Below are 25218 nucleotides of genomic sequence, written 5' to 3' on the forward strand. Positions count from 1 at the left end.
TATTTGAAACATTAAAAAACTCATCAAAAATTTTATCGCTTTTGACTAACACAGAACAATCATCAACATACTTCAAGTAAATTAATTAATGTTTAAAAGTAGGAATAACTTTTGATTCAATATAACCCACAAATAAAGATTTTAGCAAGTGTTGGCCCCAAGGGAGTACCAAGGCAATGCTATTTCGTTTAGAATAGATAAGAGTTTTTAAACATATTTAAATAAATGCCACAAGTTGAAAGCTTCAGTAATTAAAAAAAATGTTTTCTTTTTATTGTAGGCTTATCTGTTTTATAAAATGTATCAATACAAATTCCAATAAACTCTTCCAGAGGTACATTAGTTAAAAGATTCATGACTGCAATAAAAGTTATATTTGATTGGTTAATTATCTGTAAGTAAATATAATTCATCTTATTTGTTGCTAATTACTCTTTTGATACTTTGATTACATTCTTACTGTATAAGTTGAAATATTTAATCTCACGTTAGCTATATATTCTACTGATGAAAATAGTTTGAAATATATCTAGCTTATTGAATTGTGTGTTTTCTTTTTCTTGTTATATAGTTATTAGTCAGTAATCCTTGATTAAATCTAAAGGAATTTCTGAAAATTTAATTTTAACTTTATAATGTTTTAACTATTTCTTGGCATGTATTCCCTGTTTGGTGCTCTTTTGATGAACAATTGCGACTCTCTGCTGGAATTTTATTGATTTGTTTTCAACCCAATGTTCAGGGTTACGGGTAAGTTGTTTTCAATTTTACAGGCTATCTAGTTTTCAGTCTAGATAGTGATTATTTATTTGTGTTTGTTTGAATATTTAAGACTTGAATATTATAAGTAAAAGCTAGTTGTTTTTATAAAGTTTGATAAAATTGCAGTTTAACCTGAATAGTTTTTATTGTTGTCATGTATGCAATATTGTCACTCATTAAGGTTAGTTTGAACTTTTTTGAGTGGTGAAAAATACTCTGACTGGTATTTTTATAAATTTAAATGAGATTGAGGTGCTTCAGTTAGTAAACTTTGTATTTTTTTAACCCATCTTCCATTTGATTTTTGTTGTTTTATAGTGTTCATTCATAACACTAGTTTAAAAGTATAATTTTTGTTTATATCAAAACAGATTAGTCTAAAGATTTTACAATAAACTATATTATATGTAAAGAATTTTTTATAATACTTATCAGGCTCCATATGTACATATATAAGTAATCATATCATTTCAACTGTAGCCTTATATTCACCACAACATTACTTTAAATACATATAAACTTTTCTTTACTCTTTGAGTTTTTAGTTTTCTTTTCATTTGGTATAAGTAATGAGACAAAATTAGTTTTAAATTTCATAGACATTTATATAAAAGTTAAAATTTAATTTTTCATCCTTAAACATTTGAGTATTTTTAAAATATAAAATGACATAAACTTTTAGTTTGATAAGTTTAAAGAAAAAGATGGTATATTACTATAGTAATGTCGTAATGAACATATGTATTTTAAGTTTTATCTAACTTTACTTTTGTTATAAGTTAGATTTTACCATTATAAATAATTCATAAATATATATTATCCCAAGTTTCTATAGCTTTAATTACATTAACCTATTGATTAATTTATTAATTCAGTAATTAATGTTTGTATTTTAACTTCTTTTCATACGTTGCAACGTTCAATACACAATATTAAAGGTTAATAAGGCTATTTAGACTTTCGCCAATGTTTTCTGCGATTATATAATATAGAGTCTAGTTTGTATGCTATATTTTTAGACTGTATAATGTATATTGTATATAGTAACAATAAATTTAATTATTGTACAAAGTTCGACGATAAAAAAACGACATAAAAGTAAAGATAAATAAATAAAAAGCAATTATTTAAAGCCTATGTTTTTTAGAGTTGTTGAGTTCAGAGATCAACATAACTCCGAAGAGGCTGTCAATACTATGGACAAGTATGATATAAAAGGGAGAAAACTTGTAGTCAAACGCGTAAGTTTATAAAAATATTTGTTTTTTGTTTTCATTATTTAGATATTGTATTTAAATACATATAATTTTAATTTAAAAGCTGTAAGTTTGTATTAATTAATACAATATTTTATGTGACTAAATTTAGAAGGTTTTAAAAATAATGAGTGTTATATTAGTGTAGTCGCAGTATTTATAAAGTAGATCACATAATTCTTCTTAAAAATTGTTATACAGATTTCTAAATTTTTAATTAATGTTTAAAGTAACTCCAAAATAAGGTTTGTTAGTTAGTTTTGAAGCACTATGTTGTGTTATCTCTAAAATTCTTCTAGAACTATTATAAAAAATAAAATATTTAAGTCCATAGGGAATCAAAGTTTTTATATAAAAAAGTTGATACAGGCTTTTTCACTAAAGCTTAAAAAAAAAACTTAAGTAATTTTAAATAAAACTTATTAAAAAATAGTTTCAATGCAAACTTATAGATTGCAATTTTTTCATTATCAATTTTATTGGAAATTGAAAGATCTACTAATGTTAAATTTTAGAAGAAAATCCTTAAGTAGTTTATATAGATTTTTATTGTTTGAATTTTTTAATTGTTATGAGTTATGAGGTATATTATATCTCGTAATTCTAATGTAAAATTATAGTTTCTTAAAAATAGTGTAAAATCCATAGTAGACACTATATTTGTTTGTTTGTAACTGAATACATAGTTATCTTGAAAGATTTAAAAAAGAATTAAAATGCACATTACAAAATACGACAAAACGACAACAATAATACTACTAAAACACGCTATTTATAAAGTTTTAAACTGTAAGCTCTCTTTGTCTGCAAATTTTTGGCTCGAGAGTTCTAATAAACAAAGATTCTAGAACTGACAGATGGTTGGTGTTTCTAGCTCGGGATAGAATTTCGAACCTACTATCCAGGTAGTTCTCGGCACAAATAGGGTTGTTGAGGAGGTGCTGATGAATAGATGACTGTTCACCTTATTAGCGCCGCGGCGGCAATTTTTCGTCCTTTCGGCCCTTTTTTTTTCCAAATTTAGGCTTCACGCCGTCATTGAAAATAAACCTTTTTAGCTTTTTCTTGACATGCTGCTCTCACCAGACGTGGAAACGTTGAGATGTTCGACCTACGTAGTCATTTCCGCAATGACATTTTATTATGTATACAGTAAACCAGTACCAAAGCCAAATTAAGTTGACTGTTTTGTATACCTACTTAAATGTCATTGCGGAAATGACTACGTAGGTCTAACATCTCAACGTTTCCACGTCAGGCGAGGGCAGCATGTCACGAAAAAGCTAAGAAGGTTTATTTTTAATAACGACGTGAAGCCTAAAGGTGAACAGTCATCTATTCATCAGCACCTCCTCAACAACCCTATTATTTGTGCCGAGAACTACCTGGATAGTAGGTTCGAAATTCTATCCCGAGCTAGAAACACCTACCATCTCTCAGTTCTAGAACCTTCGTTTATTAGAACTCGCGAGTCAAAAGTTTGCAAACAAAGAGATTTTACAAGTTAAAACTTTATATTACAGGGTTGCCACACACTCAGGGAACTCAGGCAATCTCAGGGAATTTTCATACTGTAGAAAATCTCAGGGAATCTCAGGGAAACTCAGGGAATTTTGGCATTTTTCTTTTAACTCAGGGAAACTCAGGGAAGTTTTGATTTTTTCTCTATATTTCAGGGAAGTTTTTGAAAATCTCAGGGAAATTTTTTCTAGATCTAGAGTGAGGTTTGTTAATCCAGTTTCAATATTTTGTTCAAAAGTAGTAATTTTTATTATTTAAGTGGTTATTTTGAATTTTTTTAGCCTTGCGGCTAGTTCTTCAATATTCTTAGTATTAACATTGTAGTTTTTTAAGTTTTAAATTTATATTTACTTAAGTAAAATCAAACAGTTTAGAGAAATGAAAGTTATTGTTAACTATTCATTGAAAAGTTCTAATAAACTTCTAAAATTCTTCTTGCTATAATAAAAAAAATTAAAACAAGAATAACTGTTGGTTTGAACTTTTTAAGAAGGGCTGCTGTTTTAAATCCGGCATGTCTAATTGGAATGGGTAAAGACCGTTGTGTCAGAAACTTTACAAGGTTGGTCCAACAACTTGTCAGCATGAAGATACTAAAAGCAAAAGAGGGTGATGACAGCATTAATCAATACATTGATTTGTTAAGTTCTTCTAACACTCAAATACTTTTTGAAAATTTTCTTGAAAAAAGTCACAGTTTAGACACCTTTTATTTTGACACACTCGATATCCCAAGAAAGTATAAAGATTTAACAAGAGTCCTTGAGGCTGTTTTTGTGCTTCACAATGGCCAGGCAAGTGTTGAACGGGGCTTTAGCTTAAATAAGGAAGTAATATCAACTAATATGGGAGAGATGACAATAAGGTCCCGAAGAATGATCAAAGATCATCTATATGCAAACAGTCTAGAACCAAGCACAGTTGAACTAAGTTCTGAATTGTTAAAATTTGTAAAATCTTCTAGGGCCCAATATTTGGCATATCTTGAGCAACAGCGCTTTGCTAAAAATGTTCCAAATAAAGGTGATGCTTTGAGCAAGTTAGGAGAACAAAAAAGTAAACTTACAAAGCAACTCAAATGTTTGAATGAAGACTATGACAAATATACTGCAGATGCCAACAAACAGTCTGATTTAGAAGCAATGAAAGAATTATTAGCAAGAGGAATAGCTGCTAAGGACAACGCAAATAAACCTGAAAATAAAATTAAAACTATTGATTTAGAAATTGCATACTTAAAAAAACAGTATTAAGATTTTTTTATTAGGTAATGTGAACTTGTTTTAAAATCAAAATTATGTTTTCAGTTATTTAAAATAGATTGTGTATGAACATCTAAAAGACATAAAAAAAAATTTAAATTTAGATTATTTTGTATCAGTTGTTAGGTATTAAGTTGTACTTTGATATGAGATATTTCTTCAGCTATTTCTTTCTTTTTGCAGGTTTTTTTACAATAATGTTAAGCTTTTAAGTTTTATTTACTGCATTCAGAACAGTTGCTAGGAAAGACATACAAGTCATAATGAAGTTATTATGTATGCATTGAAGTGAGTTCTTCATGTGAAATTATTATTATAATATAATTAAATTTTGTCAATTAAAATGTCAAACAAATTAAACTTTATTCTTTTATGTAGAAAGTTAACTAACAAGTTTACACAAAGTTGTGCAAAAATTTAGTTTTTAATTTTTAATTGGTTTAAACCTTTTAAGATTGAGTTTTTGAAAACAGTTTTTTTCATAAATTTAATGCAGAAGCATACACATACAACCTTCCTTTTATTATTAAAGAAGAAAAATGAGAATGAGGTTTTAATAATTTGTGTTAGAAGAGAAATTTTTTTTTTTAAGATTTGAAAAATACTCAGGGAAACTCAGGGAAATTTAAGGTTACTCAAAGAAATTTTTGGTCACTCAGGGAAGATTTTTTGGCTTAAAGAGTGGCAACCCTGTAAATAGCATGTTTTAGTAGTATTATTGTTGTCGTTTTGTCGTATTTTGTAATTTGCTTTTTATTTAATTTAGTTTCAGGTAAAAAAAATCCTACTATCTTAAATTTTTTGTTTTAGCAATTTTGTCTTACAAATTACTTCAAATTAGCTTGGTACAACTCGATTCTAATTTAAACTTTTTAAACAGACTTTTATACTTTATGACGTAACTATTTTTAGCTAGACTTTTCAAATTCATTGTATATAACTAAAATTACACTATAATATCAAAAGTTTTTAGCAATGTTATTCTGAGGATGCGCTTAACAAAATTAATTAATAAATATTTTTTTGAAAATGAGTGACTTACGTTTAAATTTTTTAGTAAACTTAATAAAATTGTAAGATAATGCGTCATAATAGGTAATTAAAATTATATGTACTATGCGATTCTATTATAAAGTTGTTTAACAAAAATTAAAGTATAAAGCTTAAGTACTAAAAATTGAAAGCGTTAATAGCAATTTTAATAAGAGGAAATATACTAGTTAGCGTGATCTATAGGAAACCAATAAAACTCTCAAACTTTGATGTCTTGTATCTCAAAAGTTGTTTTGATTTTTAACAAACGGTAATAAGTAGTTGGTAGCTAGTTATTTGTATAAAAATTAGACTAAAACTAATGAATTTACCCTTTAAACCCTTTATTGTATCATTAATAAAAATAACAAAAAATGGTTTTTGGTTAATATACTATAATACTCCGTTTTTTGAACTGTACTAAATTTTTATATAGCTTTTGTATATTATTTAGTTTTTAAAGAATTATATTTACAAATAGTTAAGAAGTTTTAGTTGTTTTTCAAATAGTATTAGTTGAGTTTACAAAACTCTTAAATTAACTTCTTTTATTCAAAACATTAGGATTTCAACGGTGACTTGATTCACCGCCAGATCAGCAAAGAGAAAATCCCTATAAAGTCTACAAAGACCAAGCAAATTGTTAATGCTTCAAGTGTCGGTATAAACAATATTAGAAATTCTAATTTAAATCCTCCACAAATTTCTTCTATGATGAATGGAATGGCTGGTGGTGATCAAATAAGTTTACAGAAAATATTAATGGGAAATACTGACGCTCACAACAATCCAATAGGAAACACTGTATTTGTTGCTAATGTTTGTTTAGTTTTCTTCTGTTTTTTCTAATGTATTAGTTAATGTTAACTACTATACTATATTACTGGTCAAAATGAGCATAAAGTATAACCTCAAATCAGAACAGACAATGACGCTGAGTTGTCAGCGATATAGTTGCATCATTTTTTTTTGACTGTACTTAAAAACGCTTCAGTACTTATCAGGGTTGCCAAAAATCTTAAAGTTTGACAATATAGGCAAAAAAAAAGGAAAATCCTGGAATTTGAGATATTTTGAAAAAAAACTGTATAAACCTGGAATATTAAACAAAAATCCCTAAGTTTTTTGAAAAATCCCTAAAATCCTCAAAAAATCTGCAATTTTAAACAACTTTTTTATGTACAGTTATGTAATTCTGATTTGATGCAAAAAATCTGTCATTACTAAATTTTCTTTTGTACCTTTTAGAATTTTATTCATTTTATAACATAATCAAATACAGTATCTTTTCAACATTTTTATACTATTTAGGACATATTTTACTTAGCCTTACTTTGAATGAAAATGGACCTAAAAACAAACTAACACTTTCAAAATCTAAAAGAAATTTAGAAAACCTGGAAAAAAACTTTTGCAACCCTGACTAATGTACTTAATCAGGTTGGTTTGGCTAATACAGCAGTTGATCGTGACTACGCTGTTGATGAGTTCTAATGATCATAAAATCAGGTTGCGCAACGTACTGATGTTGATTTAATTTTGGTGCAGTTTAGTGCTTATTTTGATCTAGGTTATTACTTCAACAAAAAATTTTCAACATCAGACTGTTGCTTTTTTATTTTAATATTTAGCTTATGCGATCTTTAGTTCTTTGTACAAAAGTATTTATTAAAGCAACACTAAGTTTAACAATTTTTTAGATGCACTTTATTTATACTTTATCCTAGCCTTGAAATATTATACCCTTTTAAGAACTTAAATTTTTTAAAGCATGTAAGGAGCAGTAAGTTCAAAAGTATAAAAACTTTAATTTAGTACCGATCTGTAAATTTTAGGGTTTAATTTTTGTAATATCATAAATAATAAATATTTCTAAAGTGTTTATCCTATTAAAAAATTATTTATTGTTTTTTTCTAGATCTGTTAGCAAAACTATTTATTAAATAATGTCAATTACAGCAACATATTAATTAATTTAAATAAACTCTGCTGTTAAAAGATATGTAAGTTATGATGAAGTTTAATTTTAAGTAAGGACTAATAATAATGAAAAAGTATAAGGATAATTTTATTATAAAATCTCTAAAAAAATTTTGTGTAAATATAATTCTGTTTTGTATTTTGCACTAGCTGGATTACAGTGTAACAAAATCAAAACTCAAAGAAGTATTTCAACTTGCTGGCAATGTTATTAATCTCGAAGTATTAAATAACAAAGATGGTAAACCCAGAGGAATGTGCACAGTAACTTATGAACAACCGAAGCAAGCCGCTCAAGCTATCTGTTAGCTTATATTTTCATAAATACCTATAAAAAAACAAAAAAAACTTTTGGTTATTCATACAAGTTCAATTTTTAACGTAGTATTAACAAAAATATGTACATTTAAAATGTTTATTTTTTGATAGCAATGCTAAATGGTCAGTCATTGTATGGGCGACCCTTGGTTGTGAAGATGGACAAGGACAACAACGCTAGAGAAAACTCTACTTTTAAGTTACCAGCTGGACTTTCCGGTATTGGTCCATCGTTAGATACTACTCCAGGACAATCAGATTTCAGTTAGTTAAAATATCATTTTCTTGGTATTATTTTCAGTACTCAATTAAACTATCCAGTTTATTTTTAATGATTAAAAGTTAAAAAAAAAAATTGATTTAAATTAAACTTAAACAAAATCTCTACAAATTTTATACCTGCTTACATAAAAGAGATAACTTGGGTTTTAAATAAATTTCGATCAAAAATACTAAAACTTTCACTACTGTTTAAAGTATTTCCATAAAATACATACTGTGTTTTATAAATGTTAACAATCCTACACTGGCTAAGTTCTTAATTTTTTTACATAGATACATTGAGGTAGTCGATATACTTTAGCTTTTATATGAAAGCTTTAAATACAAACTACAAGCCAGTTTTTATAGAATTCAAAAATATCATTTAACTTTTGAGATATTTTATTTTTTTGTAAAAAGTTTCCGATACAAAGGTATGGACCGCAAATTTTTGGGGGTCAATTTTCTCGGAAATTTAAAAAATCACCGAAAATCTATCTTTTATTTTTCAAGCAATCTTCTTCAAATTTTCAGGAAATGTTCCTTATATTAAAAGAAAAAAACATTACTTATGAATTTTAATGATTAAAAAAAAAAAAAATTATGTAAAAAAAAAGTCTTTTTACTTCAAAAGAAAATTTTTACAAAAATTTTTTAAAGTCCGAAGTAACATTTTTTGTTATTGTTTAAAGATTAGACTGTAAAAGTTTGAAGAAGATTGCTTAAAAAATGTAGGAGGAGATAGACTTTAAATAAAATAGTCTTTTGCTGTTTTAGTTTTCCCTTCCCATAGGGAGCCTATTATGCGGCCCGACTTTGACTGGTCATATCTCAAAAAATAATTCGAATATTTTCAAACGATAAAAAGCATCTTGAAGCCTAGAAACAACTCTATAAAATAAGATCAACTTGTAAAAACAGGGTTGCCACTTTACCTGGAAAAACCTAGAATTTTGAACAAAAATCACTAAAAACCTGGAAAATCAACAATTTTCACATGTTCAGTAGTAAAATTTTGATTTGACTTAAAAAATCTATCATATAAATAAAAAAATGTTGTCATCATCTAAAATTTTTTCTATTAAAAAACATATTTAAAGTAGCATCAAAGTATGTTTTCAATATTTTTATACTATTTAACACAATTTCTCACCTCAAACTTAACTTTAAACTAAAAATAGACCCAAAAATGTGTACTTTTAAAAACCTGGAAGAAATTTGAAAAACCTGGAAATTTTTTTGAAAAAACGAGTGGCAACCCTGATTGATGCTAAACAACCTTTAATTTAATAACTATCAAATTATAGTCTACAAACAATACAATTAAACCATGGTATACAGTGGGGTATTGATACCTAATGGATTTAAAAAGATAAAAACTTTTACAGAGTTAAAAGTTATATGGAGTAGTAGATACATATTATTAAGCACACAGTTCTAATAATAAATTAATAATGTAATAATGTTCAAAATAAAACCAGGGAGTAAACAATAAAAATTTTTATGAAAGCATAGTTGTTGTTGTTGTTGTTGTTGTTGTTAACACAGTTATATTATGATGACAAAGAATAAAATGGCTTTTTGTGAAAAATATTAGATAAGCGAAAAATAGAATGAGGGTAAGATTTCAGATGTTAAATTTAAAAAATAAGATAAAAAATTAAATATATTTAGTCGAGAGATAATCAAAGAGAGTATAAACTACTAATAATCCAACTCAAAAAAAATTATACTATTTCTCCAATAATTATGATTTACAACTGGAAATGGGTATATATTAAGGCATGCACAATTTATCTTATATCTTAATGAAATATATTTAACCAATAAACAGACTTGAAAGAGAGAAAAAATAAAAATAAAATAGTTTTAACATTTTAAGACTGAGAATGGGAATAATATTATAATACATGTACAAATAATAAAATATCTTAATAAAAATTATACCTATGTGAGATATAAACTATAAATATTCATTTAAATAATGTGGGCATTGGGTTATCAGTTCGTTTCTCTTGTTTAAGGTTTTTCTTTTGTCTGCTAGGGCTATATGGAGTCTTTCTAGGTTACATAAAGTGCACATGTTAGTATGGTTTGTGTTAGATTTTACTGATTCTACTATTTTCCATTCAATTGAGTATTTTGTATGGTTACTGTATAGATCCCATAGGTGATTTACAAGTTGGGTACAATTTTTGGGTTTGCTTTTAAAAGGTTTGGGGAAAGAGGCTTTGTGTTCATTATATCTAGACTTTAATGTTCTTTTGGTTGAACCAATATAAATTTTGTGGTCATTTACGAATGTGGAAACTTTAGCTTGATATATGACATTACTTAGGCAACACTTGTTATCCACGGGGCAGTTTGTTTTTAATCTACAATTACAAAGTTTTTCGTTTTTATTGAGTTTTTTGTTGTGTGAATTTATAAGGGCCATGACATTTGGTGTGCAGCAGTATGATATTTTTATACAATTTCTGTTGATTATTTTGTGATAGATGCTGTCTTTCTTAAAATGTTTATCTACTAAATCCAGGTAAAGTTTGCCAATTTTAGTCTGTACAGATTTACAAAAGGGGGGATTGTAATAAATACAATTTCTTTTTCTAGTTTTGTTAATGTTTGTACTATTAAATTGTTTGTAGGTTAAAATATATTTAAAATTACTTTTGTTTAATGCATTTTGGTATAAGCCTTTGATGTTATTAAAAACTTCTTCATTTTTAGATAGTTTGCATAATCTTTTTTCAATCATTTTTGGTATATTGTTACGTATATTTTTAGGATGGTTGGAATTGTTGTTGATGTAGCTAGTTTTGGAATTAGGTTTACGGTAGGGACTGTAGGTGTTTAGGGATAGGTCCAGGGAGACGTCAAGAAATTCTGTGCTAGTGTTGCCAATATCAATTGTAATTTCAAAGTCTATTGAATACATTTTTTTTTATAAGGGACTTTTAATTTTTTTCAAGGGTGGTTCCATAGGTTACAACAACAATGCTTTCATAAAAATTTTTAATGTTTACTCCCTGGTTTTACTTTGAATATTATTACATTATTAATTTATTATTAGAACTGTGTGCTTAATAATATGTATCTACTACTCCATATAACTTTTAACTCTGTAAAAGTTTTTATCTTTTTAAATCCATTAGATATCAATACCCCACTGTATACCATGGTTTAATTGTATTGTTTGTAGACTATAGTTTGATAGTTTTTAAATTAAAGGTCGTTTAGCATCAAAATAATTTTAAAATTATTATTTTTTTTTTTTTGTATAAAAACTTAATTCAAACCAATTTTTAATTATTTATCTTTTTTAATATTATTGTTTTACTACAGATTTACAATGTGAAACTGAGTAATTGTTTATTCTCAAAAATAATAAATTATTAATTATTAATCTCCTATTAGTGGATAGATTACTGTGTCCTATTTATTTGTTCTAAACTCTATAGTTAGGTTTCAAATTGTCTTATACTTAACTTTATCACTAGCCTTTGTATTGCTATAATGCATAGGTTATTTACAACAACAATTTGCAAAGTACTCAGTTCATTAAAAGCTAAAGTCATTTATCTAATTAAGTAATGACACAACTCTTGTAGTTTTCATGATGCAGACTATAGTAGTACATACTGTGTTGTTAGTTATAGGTAGAGAAACAACTTAGTTTTCTATAAATTAAGTACTTAGCTGATTGTTGTTGTTTTATTTTAACAATTTTTTTTTGTTCGGTACTTTATTAGAAAGTTTTTTAATTTATGTCAACGTTTAATTAAAATATTACTGATTTACTCGCTTTACAACAATACAACTTTTTTTTAGCTTTTAATGTAATAATAATTATCATATAGTAAATATGGTAATTAGAAAGCTTTGATAAGTTTTTGATTCAATTGAAATAAAAAAAAGTTGTACAGGCAAGATTAATAAGACGATAACTTTAGATTTAAACAACGTCGGAATAAACAGCTCAATGCCATTGAACCAAAACTTTAGTCAGCCTCAATCAAACCTTGCTGTTTTCAACAATAATCCATTTATTGGTGAGTTTATTTGTATATATTGATTTATTAGCACCAAAAATACCTATTTTAAAAATATACAAAACTTAAGTATAATATAAATCATATATTTAAGTTCTAGAGAAAAAAAACATGAAACTAACGTTTGAAAAAAACTACTATTAGTTTAAATGATTTATTCTTAAGACTTTTTAAATGATGTTTTTTAAGTCATAGTTGAACATACTTAATTTTTTTTTTGGTTTGTTTATTTTGAACTTTTTTTTCTTGTAATTGTATATGGCTAAAGATCAAAACAATTCTAGTTTCATATTTACCAATTAAATTATTTATATAGTCATGAGATACAAGACCAGAGTAAATATTTGGTTTTTTTAAGCGTAGAACATCACCCCAAGGGGTTAAAAAGTAATAATTAGTAAAGGGACGAGATGTTATTAAGGAAGATTATAAATTATTTTTAAGTTTGCAATTGTGAAAATAAGTTTAAGAAACCCTTGTTTATACAGATTTATAAGCATTATGACTTTGTATTCGGTTAAAAAAGTATTTTTAAACAATCTATGAACAAGACACCCAATTCAATAAACCAAATATATTATTCTCGTCAGTTGGTACATAGTAATAATAAAAAAATTTGAACTTATATAGTAATAGTAGTAATCGTAAGAAACGAATCTTAATAACATAAAAAGTTAATTACACAAAACTAATCCAAGTGCTAAGTATGATTAAAGTTAATTGAATACAAACATATATTTACCAAAAAAAGGGTTTAGTAAATAAAGCAACACTTTAATCAAATTCCTATTGCCTACCAAGGTATTGTTTCTATTTAAAATGTAAATACTATCCTCTTTATTTAAGTCAAAAATTTTATAACAACTTTTAATTATTTTATAACTATCAAAACTAGAATTTTCTGCACGATTTTGATTATTCGCTAAATGTTCAGCAATTGCAGTGTAATGTTATCTGCGTTTTAACCTTTTTGAGAGAACGTGTTTTGTTTAAAAGCGTAAGCTTCGCTCGAGCTAGGCTGATTTGTAGTTGTCGTTCTAGATTTAACAGCCATGAACTTCTAGTCACTTAACTCGTTACTAGCGTAACGATGTTGTATGTTTTAAGCTAGGCTGTAAAGCCATGGTATTTTGATTAGGTGTGATTTGTTTAGCTAAATATTTATTGTATTTGTTATTATTATGTGTTAGTTTATAGTTACTTTATGCTTAAGCTTATTCATTGTAAAATGCACTTTTTACTCACAGACTCGGTTTCAGTTAAATGATATTATAAGTTAAATAAAAACTTAACAAACCTATTAGGTTAAATAACGAAATCAGTTTAAGGACTATCTCAGGACAGTGCATTATATATACAAGCGCTATAGTCATTTATAACCTGGCCCTTACCAATATATAACAAGCACATACTCTAGTTAGTTTCAGCAGATTAATTTACCGCATTCCTAATTTTAAGAGATTTCTTTTTCAAAAAGTTTGTTTGTAGAAATTTTTTAAACAATTAGAATGTACTACTTTTTTTTCTGCTAAACCCAGAGTATTTTTTTCTCAAGTCCTTAGTTGACATTTAAAAGCAGACACCAGATATCTAAGTTTGGTAAAAGTATTATTCTACACAAATTTAATTGCTATTGTGACAATAGCTAAATCGGTATAACAACAAAGCAGCTTTAAAAAGGGTCAAGGCACATATATCTGCTTGTGTTGATAAGTGTCTGATGTCTTATGAGGAAGAAAAAAAATCTGTTGAAATTATGAATGCGGTAAGAGAATCTGCCATTGCTGGAAATTTATTGAATAACCAAAGTTGTGCGGAAAACTTTTGTTTGTAAAGATACTTAAACATTTTTGTAGCATTTTTGGCCTAATTGAAATGGATACTATGTTTTTTTTAAATAAAAAATCTACCTTTTGTAGGCAATAGAAAGTTCATTATAGTGATGCCTTATTAACTTAATGCTTTTTTATGTTTATATGTTTGTGCTTAATCAACTATAATCATAATTAGTGTTTTGATTAGTTTTGTGTAATTGACTTTGTTTGTTAATAAAATTTTTAAATTATAATTATTACTATTACTACTATATTCCTTCAAATTTGTCCTTTTTTTATTGTTATGTATACACTAACGAGAATAGCTTGAAATATATTTGGTTTATTGCATTGAGAGTCTCTTTTATATGGGTAGGAGTCAAATATGCACGAAGGGACACTTATGCACAAGTACAGTTTTGCACGGGTTGAATTTTTAAAATTAATTTTTATTTATTTATTATATTTTTTATTAATTAATTTTTTTTTATACTATCACTGTTACCCCTAACCCTTACCCTCGGTCAATGACTTTTTTTCTTTTTTTTGATAGTTTGTTTTTGTTAATTTATTATTCTTGTTTTATTTTAATAACTATTTTTATTAGTTATTTTTTTGTCATTATTTTTACTATCACTGTTACCCCTAACCCTCTCGGTCGGTAACTTATTTTTTTTTTTTATAATGTTTATTTAATGTATTTTATAATATTTTTTTTACTATTGTGCAAAAATGACCCTTCGTGCATATTTGACCCGATACCCGATATATACTGTTTAAAAATTAATTGCGCTTCAATTGTCTGCATTATCAAAAAAATAGTTTTAGCTAGTTAAGTTTGTAAAAGCCCTGTACTTTTATTGATGGAGTAATTAAAAAAAAATCAAAATATGTGTGTTAATTAATTAAAAACAAAATTAATAAATTAATCAATTATTTAAACTATTGAAGTCTCAAAAAGATAGTTTTTTTTTACAAACTTGAATAGTTTGACTCTAATAAAATTTGACTTTTTATTTGAGTATAACGTCTTAAAATTTATTAGTTTTTACAAAGGTTTTCATTGTTTAAAACTTCTCTTTTTCACAAGTTTTTTTGATTGTTGAATATTAAACCATAAACGATCGTAAATTAGTGATCAGGGTTGCCACAAGGTCAGGAAAAGTCAGGAAAAATTAAAGAAAATTACAAAAGTCAGGAAATTTGACAAAATTAAAAAAAATTCAGATTTTGTTTGTTTAAATTTACAAAATTCCTTATTTTCTAAAGTCTTCAAATGGTAAAAAAAAATTAAAAATCCTTTAAAGTGAGAAAAAAATTGCAAAATTTTCCTACAAATTTACAAAATTTTTAATTTCAAATGCCTTCATCTGGTATAAATTTATAAAATGTCCTTTATAAAACTGCAACATTTTTCTATTAACATTTTGAACAAGTACCCTACTTGAACAAGCAGTTTTTGTAAGCTTTTTAGCATTGATGATCTGTAGCAAGGACACTTCCATAGTGAAACTGTGATATATACACTAAAGTTTGTATAGCATAATTTTAGAATATTTTTTGTTTAAGTATATAATTGTGTTCTTTAATATTTAAACAGTTAGTTTAGTATTTTATTAAGTTGATGTGTATCCTTTGGGAACGGGTCTAAATTGCACGAGGTTACTAAATTTCACGAGAACAAAATTGCACGAGTGCACAAAATAGCACGAAGCCAAATTTATACGAGGGTGTCGCTATTGGGGTCTTCTACTTATACACAGGGTTGCCACTTTACCTGGAAACCTGGAAAAACTTTGAAAAACCTGGAGTTCGACAATTTAGGCGAAAATAACCTGGAAAAATCTGGAATTTGAGAAATTTTGATCAAAAACCTGGAAAAACCTGGAATTTTTAATAATTTTAACATTTAACATTTTCAGTACTAAAATTTCAATCTGACTCAAAAAATCTATCATATAAATAAGATTATTTTGTCATCATCAAAATTTTTTTTTATTAAAAAACACATTTAAAGTAACTTTAAAGCATCTTTTAAATATTTTTGTACTATTTAACACAGTTTCTTTTATAGAAATTAACATAAACCTAAAAATAGACCCAAAAATGTTTACTTTTAAAAACCTGGAAGAAATTTGGAAAACCTGGAAAAGATTTGGAAAAAACGAGTGGCAACCCTGTATACAGTGTTATGGGCCTGGTTTATAACGCAACGTGCGCTTTTATTTGTATAATAGATGTCCCCAAGATAACGCTTAAATTATAGTTGTTAATAAGACTAATATGACTTACTTACTATTTACTAAAGGTTTAATAAATCAGTTACTTATACTAATTTAAACGTAGTTCGAGTCTGTGATAATGATTATATTTACAATGAAATTGCGAAACGAAAAGATGATAAAATATTGCACAACATAAAACTAATGAATCGAGTTATTAATTCTTTTAAAAGACTAAAATACATGAATCTAAGAAGCTGAAACTAGTTGTTTGTTTAAACTCATAAAGTGTTCTAAAAGCGAATTAAACTCGATAAACAAGATTGAAACCATTAACAACGAAATGCAGCGAAAAGCCGCCATGACTTAAGTTGCTGCTACGCAGCAACAACTAAAAGCCCATTTTACGCGCTTTTTTTTCGATTTATACGCCGCTTGAGAGAAAAGAAGAGACAATTACCGCGTAAGCGGCACAAGGGAACAAAATTGCGCGAAGACGATTTTGCACCAAGGGTCAATTTTGCACGAGTTACATGTTTGTACGAGAGTAAAAAAACAAAAAAAAAAATAAAAAAAAGTTACTGACCGAGGCTAAGGGTTAGGGATAACAGTGGTAGTAAAAAAAAATAACCTAAAAAATTAAAAAAAATAGTATATTTTTTATGCTACCGAACGAGGGTAAGGGTTAGGGGTAACAGTGATAGTAAAAAAAAACTAAATTAAAAAAATTATATTACCCGTACAAAATTGTCCGCTCGTTCAAAAGTGACCCTTCGTGCAAAATTATCTTTGTGCAATTTTATCCCTTCGTGCAAAAGTATTTTCGTGCAATTTAGTAAACTCCTGCAATTTTTTACGCTCGCGCAATTTAGACAGCTACCCGTATCCTTTACCTCATTATAACTTTTTCAAAGTTGTTTAAATTTGTAAAATAAGTTATAAGGTATATGTCATGATGAAGTTTACTTATTTGTATTTTTTGTAGAATATCTTATATTTTCTAAATATTTTTTTTTTGTTACAAATTTTATACTAAATGATAAGTGGAAATATTTTCTACAGCAGATATATAGTTTACTTTTTTATGTATTTTAATTTTTATTTATTTATTAGTCATATTTTAATAGTAAAACTTCGTTATTGTTTTAAGGTTTTAGTTGTAAAAGTTTGTTATTAATTTAAGGTTTTGATTGTAAAAGTTCCTTATATGTCGTTTCGTTTATTTAGATACATTTATGTTAGGAAATGCTAAAAAATTGTATATTTTTTTTAGACAAGTTGTGTTTATAAGTTATAAAATACAAGTATTTTGCTGATAGAACTGTATATTGCAAATACATCAATCATATACAGATTGCACAAGTGATGTAATGGAAGTTGATGATTGAATTCAGCAAAAAAAAACTGTTGTTTTAACCTGTATTAAAATTAGATTGAAAGCTTCATATAGTTTTAAGTGTTATATTATATATTTTAGAATAAGTTTAAATTAAAAGTTTAATATAGAAAAGTCAGGAAAATTTTAGTTGAAAGTCAGGGAAAAGTCAGGAAATTTTTCTCAGCTTGATCTGTGGCAATCCTGAGTGATAGTTTTTTATCTTTTAAACTTTAATAATTAACTTTACTTTATGATTTAAATTTCGAGTATTTTAAGAAAAATTTAAATTCAAGCAATAAATCATATAACCTGTATAAAATTATAAGTTTGTGTTTTAAAGCTGCAGGACTCTCTTCATTTCCCTCAAACTCAATTGATCAAAATCCATCAAATCAGAGTTTTGGTTTGTTTTACAAAACTACAAATATTTTATACCAGGGTTTTCCAAAATAAGCGATTTCGTATATCAGGGTAATAAATAGTAAGGGGTGAAAAAGTAAATGAGTATTTGATTAGTAAAGGCTAAGTATCGAACATAGTAGGCTAATATTTGTTAAATTCCTGCAAAGTCGTTGATTATAAAAATGTGTTTGGAAAACCCTGTTTTAAACAAAATATTAGTAAATCTTTGTACTGGTTAAGAAAAAATTAACGAGTAAATTTTTACAAATTTATCTGATTCACATTTTATACTTTACACAATGTATAACCAACACAAATTTAATGTCGTGTTAAAATAAAAAACTAAACAGATACAAGTTTTGGTTTATTAGATGAATTTGATAATATATGTTTTCACACTTAAGGGATTTTTGCTTTTATTCATTCAGTTTATTAATACTTATTTTAAACCACTTAAAAAGTAAATTTTCAAACATGTACACAAAAGTGATGAAACATCAAAAATACACTTTTATAAATTTTTCTAAATGCTAATAGATCAACATAGCAATAGAGCTTCAAACATTGGAAATTTTTCTGCTTTTGCTGAATTTCAACGTCAACTGGCATCTATGTCTCAACAACCAGCACAGTTTCCGGGTAATAACGACCTAAATTTCAATACACATCTTTTACTAGAGAAACAAGCAAAATTACTCGCACAAGCGCAAGCTAGGGCAAAAGCTGACCTCATAACGTCTAAAGGAAGGTTAGTATGTAATCAACTTAAGTTTGTACACAATAATTTTCAATTTTGAACCAAATTAATAATTTGATTAACATAACTTTTAAATTTTAAAAAGCTTCAAAATTTTAAATTTAAACTTCTATTAAACCAAGTTAACGATAATATAACAAGGTTAATATACGCGTCAGGCTAAATCAGTCAGTTAGCAATGTCGGAGAAAATGATATATTCGTTAATTCAAATGCTCGAAAGTTTGTGAATTTATAAAATAAAATTGAAAACTTTTTTTGTGAGCGAATTGTAATTGCTTTCTAAATTAAAAAATGGTTTTTGTAGTAAAAAGTAATTTTATGAAATTTATAGTAATATTCTTAAAATGTAAGGGTTTATCAATACAAATGCTTCTAAATTTTAGAGATAGTAAAATAAGTTTGATAATCAAATTTTTCAACCAAAATAAAAAAAAATATTAAAAAGAAATTATCAGACGTCAAGTAGAAGCTTACTAAAATTTTTTTGTTTATACTTTTCAATGTTAAAAATCTTAAAACTTAAAAAGTTGCTGTACTTAAAGCTTATAAAAAAATTAGAGATTGAGTGAGCTAGTACTTTTGAAAAAAAAAAAGTTTTTAGCGTTTACGTGACAGGTTAGTTCGACAACGCAAATTCTTATGATATTTTTAATGGACCATACCTAATAAAATATTTCATAATTTGAATACAAAAAATCTCGAAAAATATTTTCTTTTATCTGGCTACGCTGAAACAACTAAACTAATAAGCTATATAATTTCTTTTGATTATAAGCCTATCTTGGCACTGGCAAATAAGGGTTAAGAAAAAAGTCAGTTTAAAATTGAAAAATTTCACGTACGAACTCTGTATAACCAAAATTACAACAAGGCAAAATATTTGTAAAAAAAGCAAACATCATAATATATTAGTCTAAAATATTTAATCTAGTATTTTTTTATATCTCGAAGTTAAAATTTAGCTAAAAAAGTTGAATTTTGTAAAAAGTCTATAAAATAAAGGAAAACCTGTATTTTTAACAATTTTTATATGATAGGTGGTAAAATTTTGATCTGACACGATGAATCTATCATATAGATAAAAATATTTTGTCATCATTGAATTTTTTTTGTAAAAAAACAAATTAAGTAGCTTCACAGTATCTTTTCAACGTTGTTATACTACTTAACACAGTTTTTAACCTTTGACTTAACTTTAAACTAAAAATAGACCCAAAAGCGTATACTTTCAAAAACCTAGAAGAAATTTCTTAAAAACCAGTAGCAGCCCAGCCCTGTCTTTCAGCCAAGCTTTGCCAAATAAACTTATGAAAAAATAAAGAGTATATTTGTTTTCGTTTAACAAAATAGAGACATCTTAATGTTTATTTTAAGTTTGCTTTCAAAGTTTTGCGCTACAAATCTAAATACACTCAAGAATATAATTGAATAAACATCTTTATAATAAATCCCATAAAAAAGTGCAATAATGTTATTTTATCAATGAATAGAATTTAGTTTATAAGCATAAATAGTCTTATTTGGTAGACAATCTTTCTTCAGTTCATATATAAGAAAGTTAAAAAAGTTTGTACATTCAATGATTTGGATTACTTTTTTTTATTAAATAACAAAATTAACTGAAATGTAAATTGATTTTTGAAATTTAAATGAACAGGGACATTGGTTCACTTAACAGCTACCATAACAAAGAAGTTTCAACAACGGATAATTATCTGCTTCGAAACCGCACCAAAGCTAACTCTTTTAATAATGTGTCTTCAAACAACATTAACCTTGGAGGCGGAGGTAATTTTAATGGAAAAAAAGGAGTTACAGTATTTGTGAGGAATATCGCATACAGTATAAATTGGAACCAACTTCGCGAAAGATTTCACAAACTAGGTTTAACATTTTTCTTGTTAATAAATTAAAGTTTTAAGGTTTTTTGGTTGAATATATTTTATGGTACATGCAAAAAATCTTCTTTCAACGGGATAATATTATATATACTTGTCATCAATAACTTAAAAAAAAGTTATTGTTTGTTAAACTTAACCTATAAACTCAAGTTGGTTTGTACTTACCAAACGTTTTTGCTTAAAGGAGAAAACCTTTTTATAGGAATAATTATGCTTGTTTACCAAGTCCAATTCAAATTGTTATGAATTATTTAATCAATTGAAGTCTATGTTTGCTTAAAGTATATGCTTAAGCATTTATAAATTTGTCTTTTTAAATATTAAACCTTAGAATAATTGTATAGAAAAATGTTATTTATCAAAAGTTAAATGTTATGAAAATATTTATTTTACGTTTACCGACATCAAAGTTCAGCAGACTTATGTATGTTATAGAGCAGGTTTATTAAAAAAAGTTTTTAGTTGGCTGCCATTATTTAAAAAAATTATAATAAAAAATAAAAGCATTTCTTTAAAAGCAAAATAGATAATAATAAAAAAATCTAGTTTAAATTAGGTATTTGTACACCAAAAGCAAATATTTTTAAACATCAAAATTTTCATTTGACACATTGAGAGATTATTTGCAAAGAATAGAGAATAAAAAAAAATTACTTATAATGTCTGTAGCAGTTACCTGACCATTCAAGTTCAGACAACTCAAATTCTGTTGGTTTTACCCAGGGGCAATATCTAATTAAGTATTTAAGAATTAAAAAAAATAACCAAAATGTCCTACTACTAAGCTAGGTCGTTGCAACTATTAAGCTATATCGTTTTATATGTTTTTAGACCTAATTGGGTTACGACCAACAAAGGTTAAGCAGGGTTGCCACTCGGTCAGGAAAAGTCAGGAAATCAGGAAAAGTCAGGAAAAATTTAAAAAAATGAAAAAAGTCAGGAAAAATGGGGGGGTTTTGAAAAAAAGTCAGGAAAAGTCGGGAAATTTGATAAAATTAAAAAAAAAAGTCAGATTTGTCAGTTTAAATTTACAAAATTTATTGTTTTCCAAAGCCTTCAAATGGTAAAATAATTAAAAGTCCTTTAAAGTCAGAAAAAAATTCCAAAATTTTCCTAGAAATTAACAAAAATATTAAGTTTTATTTCCAATGCCTTCATCTCGTATAAATTAGTAAAATATCCTTCACAAAACTGCAAAAATTTTCTATTAACATATTGAACAAGTACCCTACTTGAACAAGCAGATTTTGTAAGCTTTTAGTATTGATGATCTGTAGCAAAGGACACTTCCATAGTGAAACTGTAATATATACACAAAAGTTTATCTAGCATAATTTTAGAACCAAATTGTTTTTTGTTTAAGTAAATAATTGAGTTCTTTATAACTAAGAAGTTAGTTTAGTACTTTATGTAACAAGTTAATGTCTATACTTTACCTCTTTATAACTTTTCAAAGTTGTTTAAATTTATAAAATAATTTATAAGAGAGGTTTATGCCAAGATTAAATTTACTTATTATTTGTATTTTTTGTAGAGTAACTTGAGTTTTTAAAGTAAATAAGAGTATATTTATTTGTTACAAATTTTATACTAAATGATAAGAGGAAATATTTTATAAATAAAAGTAAAAATAAATGAGTGCCAAAATAAATGAAGCCCACAAGTTGTGGCTTGATTTAGAGAAAAGATTCTCTTCAACAAGTGTAGGGGCAGCAGATGAGAGCGATTTAAATAAAATGAGGAAAATGATTTTAACTGCCAAGAAAATGAAGCGGAATGCAGTTCAGATGAAGGAAACCATATCTTCATTAGATGAAGAGGTTGAAGTGCTAATAAAAAAAACGGAGAAAATAAATTTTAGTACATACATTTAAAAAAACAGTATTTGATTAAGTTCTTTATTGTTTTAATGTTTTAACTGTAAAAGTTCGTTATTGTTTTAAGGTTTGAGTTGTGAAAGCTCTTTATTGATTTAAGGTTTTAATTATATAAGTTCCTTATATGTCGTTTCGTTTATGTAGATACATTTATTCTAGGAAATTCTAAAAAAATGTGTTCTTTATTGTTTTAAGGTTTCAACTGTAATTTTTTTTTATTGTTTTAAGATTTTAGTTGTGAAAGTTTGTTATTAATTCAAGGTTTAAGTTGTAAAAGTTCCTTATATGTCGTTTGTTTATCTAGATACATTTATGCAAGGAAAAGCTAAAAAATGTGTCTTTTTTCAGACATGCTGTGTTTATAAGGTAATAATACAAGTATTTTGCTGATAGAGCTGTTTAAGACAAACATCAATCATACACAGATGGTTTAAGTGATGTACTGGAAGTTTAACTATAGAATTCAGCAAAAAACTGTTGTTTTTATTCTGTATTAAAATTAGATTGAATGCTTTATATAGTTTTAAGTGTTAGATTATGTATTTCAGAATAAGTTTTATTTAAGAGTATGATTTAGAAAAGTCAGGACAATTTTAGTAAAAAGTCAGGAAACGTCAGGAAATTTTTCTCAGCTTGATCAGTGGCAACCATGGTTAAGAAAAATGTCGGTTTAAATCAGAGCATGTCAGTATAAAACTACAAAATTTTGCGTACAAACGCTGATTATGCTGTTTTTTATTATTATTAATAACTTATGCTTATTATTTATTTTATCAAATTTTTTAGCAATAATAGAAGTTTATTCTTCATAACTACAATTATTTTATTTATTTGCAGCAAGCTGTAGACTAGTTTTTAGGAAAATTAACCCATTACATAAAAGTCTTCCGAACCCTTTGTAAATAAGTTAACTATATTGTTTTGTAAGTATATCAATTTTTTAATATCTTATTTTTATTAAGTTGGAGGTGTGATGTACGCAGACATTAAAGTTGACGAAAGCGGAAAATCTAAAGGTTTTGGATACGTTAGGTTCGAAGAGAAATGGCAAGCAATGCAGGCGATATCCATGTTTAACAATGTGGAGTGGGAGGGAAGAAGACTTCGTGTCGAACTTAAACCAGAATAATTTTTTAATATATAAATACATTTATGTAAACTAACTTAACCAAAAATAGTAATTCTAAAAGTTTTCTTTCCAATAAAGTTTAAACTTATTTGTTTATTTGTTATTCAGTTTGTTTTAACTTCTGATTTTGTCGTAATAATTAATTGTATTTAAAGTTTTGTTATGAGTTTCCAATTATTATTAGGCTAGTAATTTAAAATAAGCTAATAATTTTATGGTCGAGTGAAAAGGTCTATAATATAATTTAAGGATACTTTTACTCGAAGTCTACTAAATTAAAGAATAAGTAGACCTTTTTAAACTTATTTTTAGTGATTGGGTAGCAGGGGCGTAGCGTGGGGAGGGACGCTGGCGCATGCGTGCCACCCAAAAAAAAAAAAGTAAAAAAAAAATACAATATCTTTATTGTTTATTTCTTCTGCTTATTTTGCCTTTTTTCAACTATTTTATAGTATTCAAAAAGTAAAACAAAATTTCGAATACCAATTAGTGACAAGTTAAGGAAATTACCCAGTATACTGATTCGGTGCGTAATTGCAAATGTGCACCGATGTTGATAAAAACTCCATAACGAAAAGTTTTATAACTTCATTAACTTCATAAGAATTTAGTTTCAAACAGTACGCAACTAGTTAGTGCACCGTAGTAGTATAACCTTATGACATATTTTTTTACAAGGACAAATGCTAATATTTTGTTAACAAACCATAAAGCTAAACCTGTTTTATAGTGATAATGATTCAAGAATAATCAAATTGTAGTAAAAATAGCAATAAACAACTGCTAATAAAATTAAAACAAATTGATAATCAGAATAAAAACATTAACAACATAATTAAATAGAAAAATAACAAAAAGCAGAAAAAAATAAATTAAAACAAATAATAAACAAACAGTTCATACTGTGATTACAGTTTTAATCTCACTATACAAAAAGTATTGTTAACTTATCTACACTTAAAATTTTTATTAAAAGCAGTTTTTTTTTTTATTAAAAACAAATCAAACTTTGTTATTCTATCAGCTATAAAGTTTAAAAATTAATCAATTTTTGTAGCAGTTATTATAAAACTTTAGTCATATCATGAATAAATTCATAGCAACTTGTAAAACATAATTTTTACAATCAATTTTTAGTATAAAATACAGAACTGATTAGTTTTAAATTTTTTTTGGTTTTTTATTAAATTTTAAATGGTATTTAAAAAAAAAATTCTCTACCAACTGTTTGTAGTATTTAAAAATGCTATTCCCTAAAGATCTTAGAAAAACTGATTTTAAGATAAGTGAAAAGT

At 26.3% G+C, this 25218-nt stretch overlaps 1 protein-coding gene across 1 annotated transcript; it reads left to right on the forward strand.

Moving 5' to 3' along the window:
* Positions 1 to 680: 680 nt before the first annotated feature.
* LOC145834147 (myelin expression factor 2-like) lies at positions 681 to 24011 on the forward strand. Its single transcript, XM_082941504.1, has 10 exons — positions 681 to 750; positions 1910 to 2003; positions 6398 to 6652; positions 7964 to 8117; positions 8243 to 8395; positions 12316 to 12441; positions 18196 to 18258; positions 18795 to 19005; positions 20674 to 20900; positions 23757 to 24011. Exons 2-10 carry the CDS (start codon positions 1959 to 1961, stop codon positions 23921 to 23923), a joined length of 1401 nt encoding a protein of 466 aa, XP_082797630.1. The 5' UTR covers positions 681 to 750; positions 1910 to 1958; the 3' UTR covers positions 23924 to 24011.
* Positions 24012 to 25218: the final 1207 nt, after the last annotated feature.

The sequence above is a fragment of the Thalia democratica genome, chromosome 4 (assembly GCF_965202585.1).
Source record: "Thalia democratica chromosome 4, ktThaDemo2.hap1.1, whole genome shotgun sequence".
Taxonomy (NCBI): Eukaryota; Metazoa; Chordata; class Thaliacea; order Salpida; family Salpidae; genus Thalia; species Thalia democratica.

Bases quoted from the DNA above. Each gene is read 5' to 3' on its own strand.
- LOC145834147 (XM_082941504.1), top strand. From the start codon at position 1,959: ATGGACAAGTATGATATAAAAGGGAGAAAACTTGTAGTCAAACGC. The intron at 6,653-7,963 runs GTTTGTTTAGTT...ATTTTGCACTAG, and splicing joins ACACTGTATTTGTTGCTAAT to CTGGATTACAGTGTAACAAA. The intron at 18,259-18,794 runs GTTTGTTTTACA...AAATGCTAATAG, and splicing joins TCCATCAAATCAGAGTTTTG to ATCAACATAGCAATAGAGCT.